Source organism: Hyperolius riggenbachi, chromosome 8 (assembly GCF_040937935.1).
Source record: "Hyperolius riggenbachi isolate aHypRig1 chromosome 8, aHypRig1.pri, whole genome shotgun sequence".
In the NCBI taxonomy this organism is placed as follows: Eukaryota; Metazoa; Chordata; class Amphibia; order Anura; family Hyperoliidae; genus Hyperolius; species Hyperolius riggenbachi.
This window is the reverse complement of record NC_090653.1, coordinates 44,426,085-44,440,472: the sequence shown is the minus strand read 5'-3', so window position 1 is coordinate 44,440,472 and position 14,388 is coordinate 44,426,085. Positions and strand designations below refer to the sequence as shown.

Genomic DNA, 14,388 nt, shown 5'->3' with positions numbered 1-14,388 from the left:
GCAATCTAAATAAACAGCAGTAGAAGCATCATTCTTCTGAGGACCCTGATACCAACTCCCTCATCAAAGCTGATCAAACTTTAATCCCGATCATTTTTTTCTGTAAATTCCTAGCTTGCAGTTTCTGCAGACAATTTTCTTGAAACAGCAGTAGAGCACATAAAAAATAACTACTTGGATGAGTCTATGAATAGCTATCCAGTGCTTTTTTCATGAAGAGATGATGGATTTCTAACCATGTTGAAGACCTGCCATCTGGCTATGAAACTGGACAAGGTGGCCCATACATAACAGTCAGGGTGAACAGTTCTACAGTTGATTGCCACGCTATTTGCGTCAGTTCTGAAGCTGGAACTGACTCATTCAGTTCCTACTTTATCTCTGTCCATCCAGACCTCACCTAGAAATGCATTCTCATAAGTTCGATAGACGGCCTATTGCTTTCTACTTCAGAATTCCAAATTCCAACACAAGTACGTCAATCTCCCCAAATACACTCCACGTGAAAGGAAAGAGGTCATAGCAAAAGAACCAAATATGCTGCATGCAGCATTAACAAAACACTTTTCCTATCATATACTGTATTTTGTTTCATACTTTTTTCAGACAATTCTCTCTGAATAAGCCATGGACTATAGCATGATAGATGAAGTACCTCCTCAGGTGAGAAGGTTCCAGGTGAAACTTGATGGAAAATGTAGTTCCTCCAGGACTGACAGTCACCATTTCACTTTTGTCATTACGGTGGTATCTTCAGAGCTGAGAAGCAACAGTTGACCCATTTGGGGAGCTGAAGATACATCTGGGCTAGGCTAGGAGGTGGTACTAGCTGTTTTGTAGCAATTTTAGCCCTTTTAGGTCTGGAGGCTGCAGATGACATGACGGAAACCTTATTTCTTCAGACATGAGAGAGTCATCATGGTAATGGTACTTCCTGTAGGGCTAGGATGTACCCATGATCCTGTGGTGATAACTACAGTTACACTAGGCTGAGAGGCACCACTTGATCTTAGGTAGGATAGATCTGCAGGTTTTTCTATGGTGGGCAGATATCAGCTAATCCACAGTGTGAGCTGCATTTGCATCCAAGGTTGGGAACTCGGGATTGCACAATTTGACCAGAGGTGTAATAGTTGTTCCTCCAGACTTGGTTTGATCCATAAAGGGAATTGGAGAAACTACTACAAATTATTAGATGTCTCTTGGGAAATGAAGCTCCTTCCAGGATGGCAATCACCTATAAAAATTGTCAAGAGGCCAGTAGTACCTGCAAAGCTGATAATGCTTGCTTATGTTTACTTCTAGGAGGCACTAGTTAACCCCTCATGGAAGTTATTGCTCCAAGAAGACTGAGGGTCACCAGATAATTTTTGATAGGAAATATGAGTTTATCCAGGGACGCAGTTCCACATTTTACTTGCGTCTACCTTTGTCTGTATAAGATTTAAGGTATTATGATTATTCTTTTTGATTTTTCCCCCTTTAACCCTGCAGCACATGATGACAAACAAGGGACTAACACACGTGGTGCTCTTCGGGCCGTCTACGGTGAGCTGAGTCTGTTTAAGTTGAGAAATGAAAAAACTTTTTTGGAAACCTCAAATATCATCCTCCTTATGACAGATGGTAAGTAGTCTGTGTTCTGGCTTGGCAACACTCCCAATCCATGTCCTCCTTTTAATAACTGAAGTTAATACAGGTCTTAAAGATTAACTTCATGCACATTACTTATAATCCAGAGGCTTCCCCCATCTGCTGAGTCTAACGGAAAATAGTCGTCAAGCCCTTGTCAATGGCTCGCACATGTGCAGTACCTTGGGACCGCTTGGGCTTTGGCAGAAAAAGCAGAGCCTGATTGGGTGCGTGCTAGGCCAAAGCCCAAGCAGGTCCATGCTACTACGCAGGTGCAGTGCAGCTGTTCTTCGGGGGTGGGTCCTAGTGCTGGATCTGCCTGGTGATGGAGGATCCGGAGGCTTCCCCTTCCTGAGGTAAGTATCTAAATTGATTGTATGGAAACCTTGCAGGGTGAAGACGGGGCCTGGAGGTTTGGTAGATTCTTTCTGCTGCACTGGGGTGGAGGTTTGTACTTTTTTGTCTGGTTGCTCAAGCAACTGACAAGCACACGTATCTGGCATCAGGCATACTGGGGATCTTGCTGTAATAACTAGGTACACTGAAGTAAGAAATTGCACCCGGCACGTTATCTTGAGGGTTGGCCTCTCTGCAGGAGCTTGTACATGTAATAACAAATGCTTCACCTAATCCACACACTCCTCCATAAGCTGTAAAGGTATTTTTGTATGCAATGCACCCATGCCACAATTTTGTACGCATTAATCACTTTTCCCAAATTTATGTACGCATCAAGCACGCATCCCAGCAATGTTATTTAATATGCCATGCGGATTTTTAGCCGCATGATAGCGGATCCCCGCCCCTTCACATTTGACCTCTTCCTTGTACACACTCCAGCCAATGAGACAGTGCCGGAGGCGCGGCCTGAAGGTCCTATGAAGGGAGCCGCACGGCGCTGTCTCTCTAAGGACATTGCACGTGAGCAAGCGCCGGTTCTGGCGTGAAACGGCTGTAGTGCCGTCCTGTTCACCCCCTGGTCACCCTTCCCAGCTCACCAGACACCCTCCACCACCCAGGTTTGATGCATCTTTACTATTTATCAAACTGTTGCATTCGTGGCTGTATGCTGTTTACTGAATAAAAGGTCTTAAAGAGACAGGTGCACAGTCATCTCTTGCTGTAATAACTGCAGGTCCTTCTCAAAAAATGTGCATATTGTGATAATGTTCATTATTTTCTGTAATGTACCGATAAACATTAGACTTTCATATATTTTAGATTCATTACACACAACTGAAGTAGTTCAAGCCTTTTCTTGTTTTAACCTCCCTGGCGGTAAGACGCGCAGGAGGATTTCTCCGGCTCTGTTGGGGCGATTCGCCCCATTCAAAGTGCTGTGCGCGCAGCCAGCACTTTGCTAGCCGCGCGCACAGCTTGATCGCCGCCGCTCTGCGGCGATCGCCCGCACGCAGCGGCGAAAGAGGCCCCCCCCCGCCAGAGCCCTGCGCTGACCGGACCAATGAGTTCCGGGCAGCGCTATGGGCTGGATCGGGTGCGCCTTACGTCCATGACGTCATTCCGATCGTCGCCATGGCGACAGGAGAAGCCAAACAGGGGAACGCGTTATATACACGCTCCCCTGTTTGCTATTAGTGTCGGCGACGATCGCACTAGAGGGACACATGCGCCCTCTAGTGGTGTTTCATGTAGCTACCACTCTGGTAGCTTTACATGAAACAAAAAAAAAATATATAAAAAAAAAAAGATTTTTGCCCATTTGAAAAAAAAAATTAACCGCCAGGGAGGTTAATATTGATGATTTTGGCATACAGCTCATGAAAACCCAAAATTCATATCTCAAAAAATTAGCATATTTCATCCGACCAATAAAAGAAAAGTGTTTTTAAAACAAAAAAAGTCAACCTTCAAATAATTATGTTCAGTTATGCACTCAATACATGGTCGGGAATCCTTTTGCAGAAATGACTGCTTCAATGCGGCGTGGCATGGAGGCAATCAACCTGTGGCACTGCTCAGGTGATATGAGCAACAGTCCAGTGCTGCTTCTTTGTAGCCCAGGTCAGGCGCTTCTGCCGCTGTTTCTGGTTCAAAAGTGGCTTGACCTGGGGAATGCGGCACCTGTAGCCCATTTCCTGCACACGCCTGTACACGGTGGCTCTGGATGTTTCTACTCCAGACTCAGTCCACTGCTTCCGCAGGTCCCCCAAGGTCTGAAATCGGTTCTTCTCCACAATCTTCCTCAGGGTCCGGTCACCTCTTCTCGTTGTGCAGCGTTTTCTGCCACACTTTTTCCATCCCACAGACTTCCCACTGAGGTGCCTTGATACAGCACTCTGGGAACAGCCTATTCGTTCAGAAATTTATTTATGTCTTACTCTCTTGCTTGAGGGTGTCAATGATGGCCTTCTGGACAGCAGTCAGGTGGGCAGTCTTACCCATGATTGCGGTTTTGAGTAATGTACCAGGCTGGGAGTTTTTAAAAGCCTCAGGAATCTTTTGCAGGTGTTTAGAGTTAATTAGTTGATTCGGATGATTAGGTTAATAGCTCGTTTAGAGAACCTTTTCATGATATGCTAATTTTTTGAGATAGGAATGTGGGGTTTTCATGAGCTGTATGCCAAAATCATCGATATTAATTTAAAGCAATAAAAGGCTTGAACTACTTCAGTTGTGTGTAATGAATCTAAAATATATGAAAGTCTAATGTTTATCAATACATTACAGAAAATAATGAACTGTATCACAATATGCTAATTTTTTTAGAAGGACCTGTATATACGCAGTGAAGCCTTGAGTGTCTAGCGCTATTGTTTTCATCATCTTAAAGGGAAGGTTCAGGGAGGGTGGGGAAAAAATAAAAATCAATTTCCACTTACCTGGGGCTTCCTCCAGCCCGTGGCAGGCAGGAGGTGCCCTCGCCGCCGCTCCGCAGGCTCCCGGTGGTCTCCGGTGGCCGACCCGACCTGGCCAGGCCGGCTGCCAGGTCGGGCTCTTCTGCGCTCCAAGTCCTTGTACTTCTGCGTCCCACACCGGCGCTCTGACGTCATCGGACGTCCGCCGGGCTGTACTGCGCATGCGCAGTAGTTCTGCGCATGCGCAGTACAGCCCGGCGGACGTCCGATGACGTCAGAGCTCTACTGCGCATGCGCAGTACAGCCCGGCGGACGTCCGATGACGTCAGAGCGCCGGCGTGGGACGCAGAAGTACCAGGACTTGGAGCGCAGAAGAGCCCGACCTGGCAGCCGGCCTGGCCAGGTCGGGTCGGCCACCGGAGACCACCGGGAGCCTGCGGAGCGGCGGCGAGGGCACCTCCTGCCTGCCACGGGCTGGAGGAAGCCCCAGGTAAGTGGAAATTGATTTTTATTTTTTCCCCACCCTCCCTGAACCTTCCCTTTAAAGAGGCACTGCAGGGTGGATTTTGCAGATGGATTTGGGGTGTATAAACCCCTCGTTTTGCCGCAGGATAGCGGCGGTTTAGCAGCTGTTATACTCATTGACAGGAATACAAGTTAAAAAAATAGAATTTATCTTCGCTTCAGAGTCTCTTTAAAGGGAATCTAAGCCAAGAGGCATACATAGGTTGCCATATTTATTTCCTTTAAAACAATGCATAATGCCTGGCTATCCTGATGATCCTTTGCTTTTAATACTTTTAGCCATAGACCTGAACAAGCATGCAGATCAGGTGCTCTGGCTGAAGTCTGGCTGTGGCTGGATTAGTGCCATGCTTGTTTCTGGTGTTATTCAGACACTATTGCAGCCAAAGAGATCAGCAGGACTGCCAGGCAACTGTAATTTTTTAGAAAGGAAATAAATATGAAAGCTTTGCTTTAGGTTCACTTTAAAGAAAACCTGTAATGAAGAAAAGCTCCCCTGGGGCCGGGGGGTACTTACCTCTGGTGGGGGAAGCCTTTGGATCCTATCGAGGCATCCTCCGTCCTCCTGTGTCCCATGGCAGTAGCGAAAAAGCTCCAGGAATGGTGGGGTTGTAAATACCCTCCCGGCACCAGCGCAGGCGCAGTATCGGCTCTCTGCTCAGAGATAGGCGGAAATAGCCGATCGCTGTCGGGCCGCTCTACTGCACAGGTGCAAGTCTCCTGCGCCTGCGTAGTAGAGCAGACTTGAGAGAAATCGGCTATTTCCGCCTATCTCCATGCTGAGAGCTGCAACAGCGCCCCCACTGGAGCCAGGAAGGTAAATATTTACATCCCCGCCGTTCCCAGAGCTTTTCAGGCTTGTCAGGATTGTCGAACCAGGATTGCGGGACACTTTGGGGGAGCCAGCGCTGGACTGCCTGCAGCTACAGGGATGGGGAAAGCCTCATTGGGACCCTGAGGCTTCCCCCTACTGAGGTGAGTACCCCCCGGGGGAATCTTTTTTTGTCCCAGAGTCTCTTTAATAATGTGGTATCAAAATTATTATTATTATTTAGCACTTGTATAGCACTGACATCTTCCGCAGCGCTGTGCAGAAAATATATTGTCTTGTCACTTAACTGTCTCTCAGAGGAGCTCACAGTCTAACGCCTGCCATAGGTCTATGCGTGTATCGTGGTCTAGGGCCAATTTAGGGGGAAGCCAATTCACTTATTTGTATGTTTTTTGGGATGTGGGAGAAAAACCATGTAGGCACAGTGAGAGCATACAAAATCCATGCATATAGTGCCCTGGCTGGGATTCAAACCTGGGACCCAGCGCTGCAAGGCAAGGGATCTAACCACTATGCCACTATGCTGCCTTTGAGTGGCTCAACATCTGTGTGAATTGGATTCTTTTGTTTCTACGGTCACTGCACCTCCACATAAGAACTACATTGAAAATAGACTTTTCTTTTTCATAAGCACAGCCCATGCTTTGACTGCATAGAAGATTATCACTTATGTCTTTTTCACTCCTTAGGAAAACATAATATGGGAGGAGATCCGTCTGTGGAAGTAAGAAGTATCAAAGACTTTCTTGACATCAGGAAAGATAACAGCCGGGATGATAAACTAGGTATGGACATTCTGCCTATAATGGATTCTTGAAATTCCCAAACCAGCACTTTAGAGCGAATCTGAATCTTATGGGATAATTAATTGTATGTGTAGTACAGCTACATACACACTTGAGATAAGTCTTTGGAAAAGGCAAGATCACAGACCAATTTTACCCCATTCCATGCAGTATGAGAGCAATACTACAAAAACAGCACTGTAGCTGGAGAGCTCAGAGAAGCTCTTTTGCATACATAACAACTGAAGTTTCTTGACTCTTCCATTAATGGAAACAGTATGAGACTTGTGAGACTGTGTTTTTGCTACTAATGTTCTATTTCTTGTGGTGTGTACACACTTGAAAGATTAATGAAAGATCTTAGACCAATTTTACCCCCTTCCATGTAGTATGAGAGCCATACTCTACACCAGGTATGTCAAACCGGTCCTACGAGGGCCGAGATCCTCACACATTTTTGATGCAGCTCAAATGAATTGATGGGTCTGAATTAGGAAAGGTGTGGTCCATCAGGTAGAACGCTATCCTTTCTTTCTCAGTCCATCCTAAACGCTGGCATGGATCTGGCCCTCCAGGCCTGGAGTTCGACACATGTGCTCTACACAGTCTATTCTATGGAGCCGAACTCCCCATCAGATAGAAATCTTTGCAGGATGCTGCACACACAGATGCTGTACACATTCAAAAGATCAGTATCTGCAAAAGATCTGTTCCTGCAAAAGATCCATTCCTGCAAAATGCATTCATAGTCTATGATATCTGCAGATCCTCATACACACCTTGTTTAACCCCCTTGCCAGTCCAATTCTGATGGCAAGGGGGCGGCGCAGCACTTTTTCTTAAATTTATTTATTTTTTTAAATCATGTAGCGAGCCCAGGGCTTGCTACATGATAGCCGCGGACAATCTTTGCAAGCAGGAAATCCCGTTCAGAACGGGATTTCCTAATCCCGTTCAGAACGGGATTTCCTGCAGGGCTTCCTTGGTGACGGGCGGGATGACGTCACCGACGTCATGGACTTCGGGACGTCAGAGGGAGTCCCGATCCACCCCTCAGCGCTGCCTGGCACTGATTGGCCAGGCTGCGCAAGGGGTCTGGAGGGGGGGTGGGTGGCGGGGCGGCACGGCGGGTAGCTGCAAATCGGCGGCAAACGGCGGCGATCGGGATATGCACGCAGCTAGCAAAGTGCTAGCTGCGTGCAGTAAAAAAAAAAGTGTGAAAATCGGCCCAGCGGGGCCGGAGAAAACCTTCTGCGCAGGTTACCTCAAACTGAGCTCGGGTTAACCGGCAAGAAGGTTAACAGACATGAATACTGGTACATGGTCATATGATAAATAACATCAACTAGGATTGCAAATCAATGTTATGGCTTTTCCATCATGAAAGATTAAACAAAGATGGACCCTTTTCTGCAGCAAACTCAGAGGATGTGCACAAATCAACCAATCCACATTATGTTGAGAAAGCTGGACATGGTTGGGAGGCAGATTTGTAATCAAAGGCGTATTGTTCTTTCACCAAATATATAACCCTAATCTATATATTTAAAGGGGCACTACAGCGAAAAACTGTAAAATGTAAAATATGTGCAAACATATACAAATAAGAAGTAAGTTTTTCCAGAGTAAAATGAGCCATAAATTACTTTTCTCCTATGTTGCTGTCACTTACAGTAGGCAGTAGAAATCTGACAGAAGTGACAGGTTTTGGACTAGTCCATCTCTTCATAGGGGATACTCAGCCAGGCTTTTATTCTTTATAAAGATATTCCCGAAAAGGGATTTAAACAATGATGCCGGCCAGCCTCCCAACTCCCTACACAGTTTTTTGGCAGTTGGACAGAGCAACAGTTATTCACTAAGTGCTTTTGAAAATAAATATATCCCTAAGAATCCCCTATAAAGAGATGGACTAGTCCAAAACCTGTCACTTCTGTCAGATTTCTACTACCTACTGTAAGTGACAGCAACATAGGAAGTACATAGGAACCAGGGGCGTAACTAGAAATCACTGGGCCCTGAAAGGAGTCATATCTATTTAAGTTCATGTCAGATATCAGATGCTTTAGACTACTTCACTTCCTGGCGCCAGGACATAAAGTTGTTAACAGAACACACAGACACAGGAGATGTGAGCACAAATTATGGTATATTATGAGTTCCCTATTTTCCTTATATGCTTACTGAATACAGGTTTTGCTCATGCGCAGTATATCATCATACATCACCATAATTACAGAAAGTCATGTGATTTACGAGAATTAACACAGTTCAATGATCACGGGGAAAACATGTTATTTATGACTTTCCAGGTGTCCCCATTTGGGGCACTTATGGGTTTTGCCCAGCAAGAAGAATTTGGCTATTCTCTATTCCATGCAGCCAGCTCTTCCTGCACAGATGTGTGGGGGTGGCTGATTCTTCTATAGACACATTAATATCACATTGATCAGATACATGTATGCTTGTATATGAAATTGATCTATATACTATACTATATACTAATATATATATATATATACATATATACCTACATATCCTTTCAGTCCCCCCTTTGGTAATTTCTTCCAAAGGAAGAAGATGACCATACTAAAGCCAATACCTAAAGCAGGTAGAGCTAGCATCACAGTGGGCAAAATTTTGGTCGAAGCCTCCTAATGGTCAAAACACGAATAGCTATTTGGTAAAGTATTTCTAACAAAGAAAATTATTAACTAACCTGTAACCTTAAACAACCAATTAAACAATTTTGGTCAATCTAATGGTCAAACAAATCAGAAAAGAACCCAATCAGAAATTAATCAGGAAAAACCAAATAATTATTTTTCCTGATGCAGATCAGAACTAAGAACATTTCTCTTTCCTGATGTGATCTAGTAAAGATCTTATGCGCACTACATGTGAGGGTACACTCATGTGTATAACTTAGCCTGCAGCAGGAATATTTCTCTTAGATCAATACAAGAAAGAAGCTTTCTTATTATCTTAGTACTTACTGCAAGAGAAACTTCCATCTGCTCTTTTCTGGAAAAGGACTTTTCTAAATACTAGGCCTTAGGTAGGCCAAGGTCAGAAACCCTTATGGTGGCAACTAACTCATGCATAAGGTGGCCATATTTGGTAGAGGGTGGTCTTGACTCTACAATTTAGTTCACAAACCGTTTGTGAGGCATGGCAGACCACTCATCCTCCATCAGCCACTGTACTCCAAGCTATCTCTGCATCCTTTACTCAAAGTCACACACTCCTGTTAACCCAGGGGGTGAACACCAACCCAACTACACTCATACTCAGGTCTCAATGCCCAGAGTACAGAGGCTGAGATCAGAAATACAGGAGTACTGCCAGAACTCACCAAACAATTCAAAAAACGTAGCTACAGGCCTCAGTCCAGGACACATTTGTGAAAGGGAATACAGATCACAGCAAGAGACTAGGGAACAAGGCTGCATGAGACCATCAACATCTCTGGCCTTCCAATTATCCCATATTAAATATACCAATCCGGTTGCTCAAGGCAACTGTGTTGCTGTGAAATTGTAGTCCATCACACCAATCATACTGACCAAAGCCTGTTATGCTTGCTTCAGACAAACAGATACAGCTCTGATTTAGTAGGGGAAGGGAATGTTAGCTAATCGACTTTTTACCACAGTAATGGTAAATATCTATACAGACATACTACAAATCAAAGCAGAAAAAGATGTAACTAATAGCAACCTCTGCCAAAGATACTCTTTCTAGGTCAGGACTAACAGGACAACTGTAATGATGGCTACCTTCAGATTTAACCATACTAGAAGGACTCTGCTAATCACACATATGGACACTCACCAACTATATTCACAATCAGGATAGGACACAACACAATAGCAACATGGACCCTTCACAAAACAATTATGGCCAGATTGAATCTACTGAAGACCAAGGTATCAGAGAATAGGAGACTTGTTCCCTGAAAATCGCCCACTGAGATCAGGCCTGCTGAATGATATGTGTCAGTAACACGTATGCGTATGTATATATATATATATATATATATATATATATATATATATATATATATATATATATATATTTTACCGTCTGATAAATATACAATTTTATAGTTATCTGGGTTGAAGAAAGATGTGTGTACATAAAGTTTAACCAAAAACAAAGCACCACACCGGCTCATTTCACTGCTGATCCAGAGGAAGGCAAAAACCCTTATAGGGCATAGTGTAATTAGCCCCAGAAAGGGAAAAATTCCTTCCCGACTGCAAAATGGCAATCAGAAAAAATCCCTGGATAATCAGCACTTGGCCTTATTTAGTAATTGAGATAAAAAAATTATCAGCTCATTACATATCAACCCATTATCTAACTTACAAAATTCCTAATCCTAATCTTTACTTAAAGAATGATATAGCAAAAATAAAGGCTTTTTACTATTCAGAAAGCATTAACCCATAATGTGACTTCCAACTAACTCTCCATCTAGAATATCCTTAATATCGTAGCCCACCCCTCTAGTACTGAACCAATAGAAGTTATTTTTAGATAAACCAAGGTTTTCCCCATAGCTACTATTAATAGCTTTCCTATGGGCCCAATACACATAAGAATGTCCCACAATCCATACAATCTTCCTGGGTCTGAGATCCAGATCTTGTTCCATTCTTCAACAGATGACACAAGCAACCTTGAAACTTTTATCAGAGCACGCGTTACTGTCCACCTGATGAATAGTCTCTTTTTTCTTGGGATTCAGGACTTAGTCGAACTATTTCACCCGATACAGTGGATCCAGTAGGAAATCCTTCTGTAAAGATAGCCTCAGGATAGATGTCTGGCAAGTTGTTTCTGAAAAAATAAAGAAAAATGTGCGAGCATCATGTTTTTCCCAAAAATCCAATAAGTCATTTATTTTTCCTAGTATTTGTAATACTACTATTATTCATACTCTCCACCATGAACTTCAAAACATACTTAGCGGATCTTTCTATGATCCTAACGGATCTCTCGCAATACCCCGTTCGCATGACGTCGTGTCGCTGTACCCGTGCGAGTATGTGACTCCATACATGGCAGAGAGGATACATTCCCAATGAATTTTTACACCATAATGAATCCCCATTTTTCATTCTTCCATTACCAGTCACACTCTCATTCCATCATACCTTCCACAACCATACCACAAACCCTAAATAGTGATGTATTTAAAGAACTTAGGTGGCCCTAGTGCAATATCTACCTCACTACCCCTTCTTACTACACCACTATATGAAATGACATGACACAGATCACTAGGCCTGGGCAGGGCTGGACATGTGTATAGACAACAAACTAACATGACCGTTCCATATACCTCCTTTCCCCCATTTGACCATACATTAAAGTTATTTTAATGTCTGGTCAGAGTTAGTAAGCTATAAGGCATACTATGAGCAGGGTCCCAGTACAGCAGAACAGTGGCCAGCACTGTCTCCCTGTAATAGGGTTGGGTCCCCTTTCAGATTTAAAGCTACAGACATACAAAGAACATCTATAGTGTCCTTTTTCCCCATAGTGCGCTTAAGGTACTACAGCTATGGTTGTCCCCGAGACACACTTCTATAGGTACACATACAAAGAACAGCACTACAGAGACTAGGCTAAGGCCTCCTTACTAAACAGACACTGAACTACAAATCAAGCAGAACTGAAATTAAAATCCTGTCAGAGGTAAAGCTTCTAATCAGTACACTATAAAATTAAACAGTGTATTTTTTTTTCCTCTCTGGAGTCTTCAGAACAGTGAAAAATCCATAAAATAATTGTCATACCAACATCAAATGATTCTGCAGTTTGTCAAAAAGGTTCAAGCACTAAAATAAACTATTTTCCTAAGGATGAAAAAATGAACTTATTTTCCTATGCTGAGTGTGAGGACTTTGGGCTTACAAAAACCCATATATTCTCAAAAAACACGAGTAACTTAGAGTCAGAGTCTTAAACAACTCTCTGCTAATATATGTCATTAATTACATACACACAAAGATGTTGTGACACCCGGAGAGGAGATATTAATTTAAAGGAGATGGATTTATTAACAGGAAGAGGGGTTATTAAGGTCAAAAACCCCACTATTTGGGAAAGAATTCCCATAATCTAAAGGGTAATATGAAATAAACAGCAATCGTGACCCAGAACTACACATGCGATCTTAATTGACCTAAAACTGTATACCTGTCCTGACTATTTAATATGTCCTCAATGTTTTCCATAAATTTTCCCAAATGAATATGGCTTTCACAGTTTCACAATATCCACTAAAATGTAAGTACAAACAGTATACAATGCGTTATTTCTTTAATAGTTGCATGACATTTAGAAATATTGAAGTTACAATAACTGTACTTTATCAGTATGGCTTGGAGGAGGAGCAAGCTGAGAAAATTCGTTCAACTGGGTGACCAGGCCAGTGAAGAATTAAATCAGGCACAGTTTAGTTACAACAGCAAGTAACATTTCAACAATGAGTTGCAAACATCATTAAATGCCTTTTCTGCTGCGATTTATAAAAAATACAGCCTACCAACTATGATACAATATTCAAGAAGGAACTTATCCATGGAGAACTATTGAGTAAATCATTTGAATCTATATGCGTCAAAGTTACAAGCTATATAAATTCTGTTCAAATATGAACATTATTCTAACAACTTATGGCACACTACCATGCCATGGGGAAATGATTTAACTCTACTCACTTGTATAAGTCTGGGTGACAAATGCCATCAGTTAATTAATCCACTTTAGACTAAGGGAATTAGGTTGTACTAAAAACTCAATTCACTTTACACTATGAAACTAAGGTAACACAGTGACGTAGCAGCCAGTGCTCTCGCCTTGCAATGTTATTCAAATCTCTGCCTGGTCAACATCTGCAGGGGGTCCGCATGTCCTCCCCGTGTCTGCATGGGTTTCCCCCAGGCACTTAGTTTCCTCACCCAAAAAAACACAGACAAATCTATTCTGTAATATGGGAAACGTCATTCACATACATATAGACCTGGGTGACAGTTGGTATCAGTGAATTAATCTAATTTAATCTAAGGACACTAAGTTTCAGGAGAAAAATCATTTTCATTAAAAACTTCCTATACTAGACTTTTGGACTTATTTAGAGACTGCCACGTGTGTAGTGAACACAGAAGCAGGTATATAAAAGAAAGAAAGGGACAAAAGGAATATATATATATAAATTATTCACTGTTCCAAATACTCCAATAATATAACTCATAAAATTCCTTTCTACTCCTATATACGTATATAATATATATATATATACGTATATTACATGTATACGTGTATACAGATATATTGTATTATTAGGTAAAGCTTTTTAAATGCATTTTTTCCTCTCTACTTTAGTAGTGAGGAATGGCAAAGTAGTACGTTAGTTCCTCATTTCTGCTGGCAGAAGAAAAAACCCACAAGCAGGTGTTTTGTGCAGCCACCCGGAAACACCAATTAAAGAGAAAAAAATGAATCTTTTGTCACAGAACCAGACCTATCTCGATACAATTTAACTCTTTTATTTCTAACTATTAAGAATACATCCGTATATATGCAGAAATCATTATTAACAGATAATTAAAATACTACTATTTCATAAGGTTTTTTTAAGAGCGGACTATCTGACATTAATGTAATGTTTAATGTTAAACCCCATTAGAGTAAAAAGTAATAAACTTTTTACTTCCTCATTTCTGTCCTCATTTTACTTTTCCTGTCACTGATTACTTCAGAAGAGGAACCCACACAGATGTTG

General features: G+C 42.5%; 1 protein-coding gene across 1 annotated transcript in view; it reads left to right on the top strand.

The window, feature by feature from the left end:
• Window positions 1-14,388, top strand: part of LOC137528776 (complement factor B-like) — a 219,292-nt gene that overhangs the window by 67,020 nt on the left and 137,884 nt on the right. The window contains exons 8-9 of the mRNA XM_068250347.1: window positions 1,495-1,626; window positions 6,495-6,590. Of these exons, the coding sequence (XP_068106448.1) occupies window positions 1,495-1,626; window positions 6,495-6,590 (228 nt within the window). The remainder of the gene's footprint in view (window positions 1-1,494; window positions 1,627-6,494; window positions 6,591-14,388) is intronic.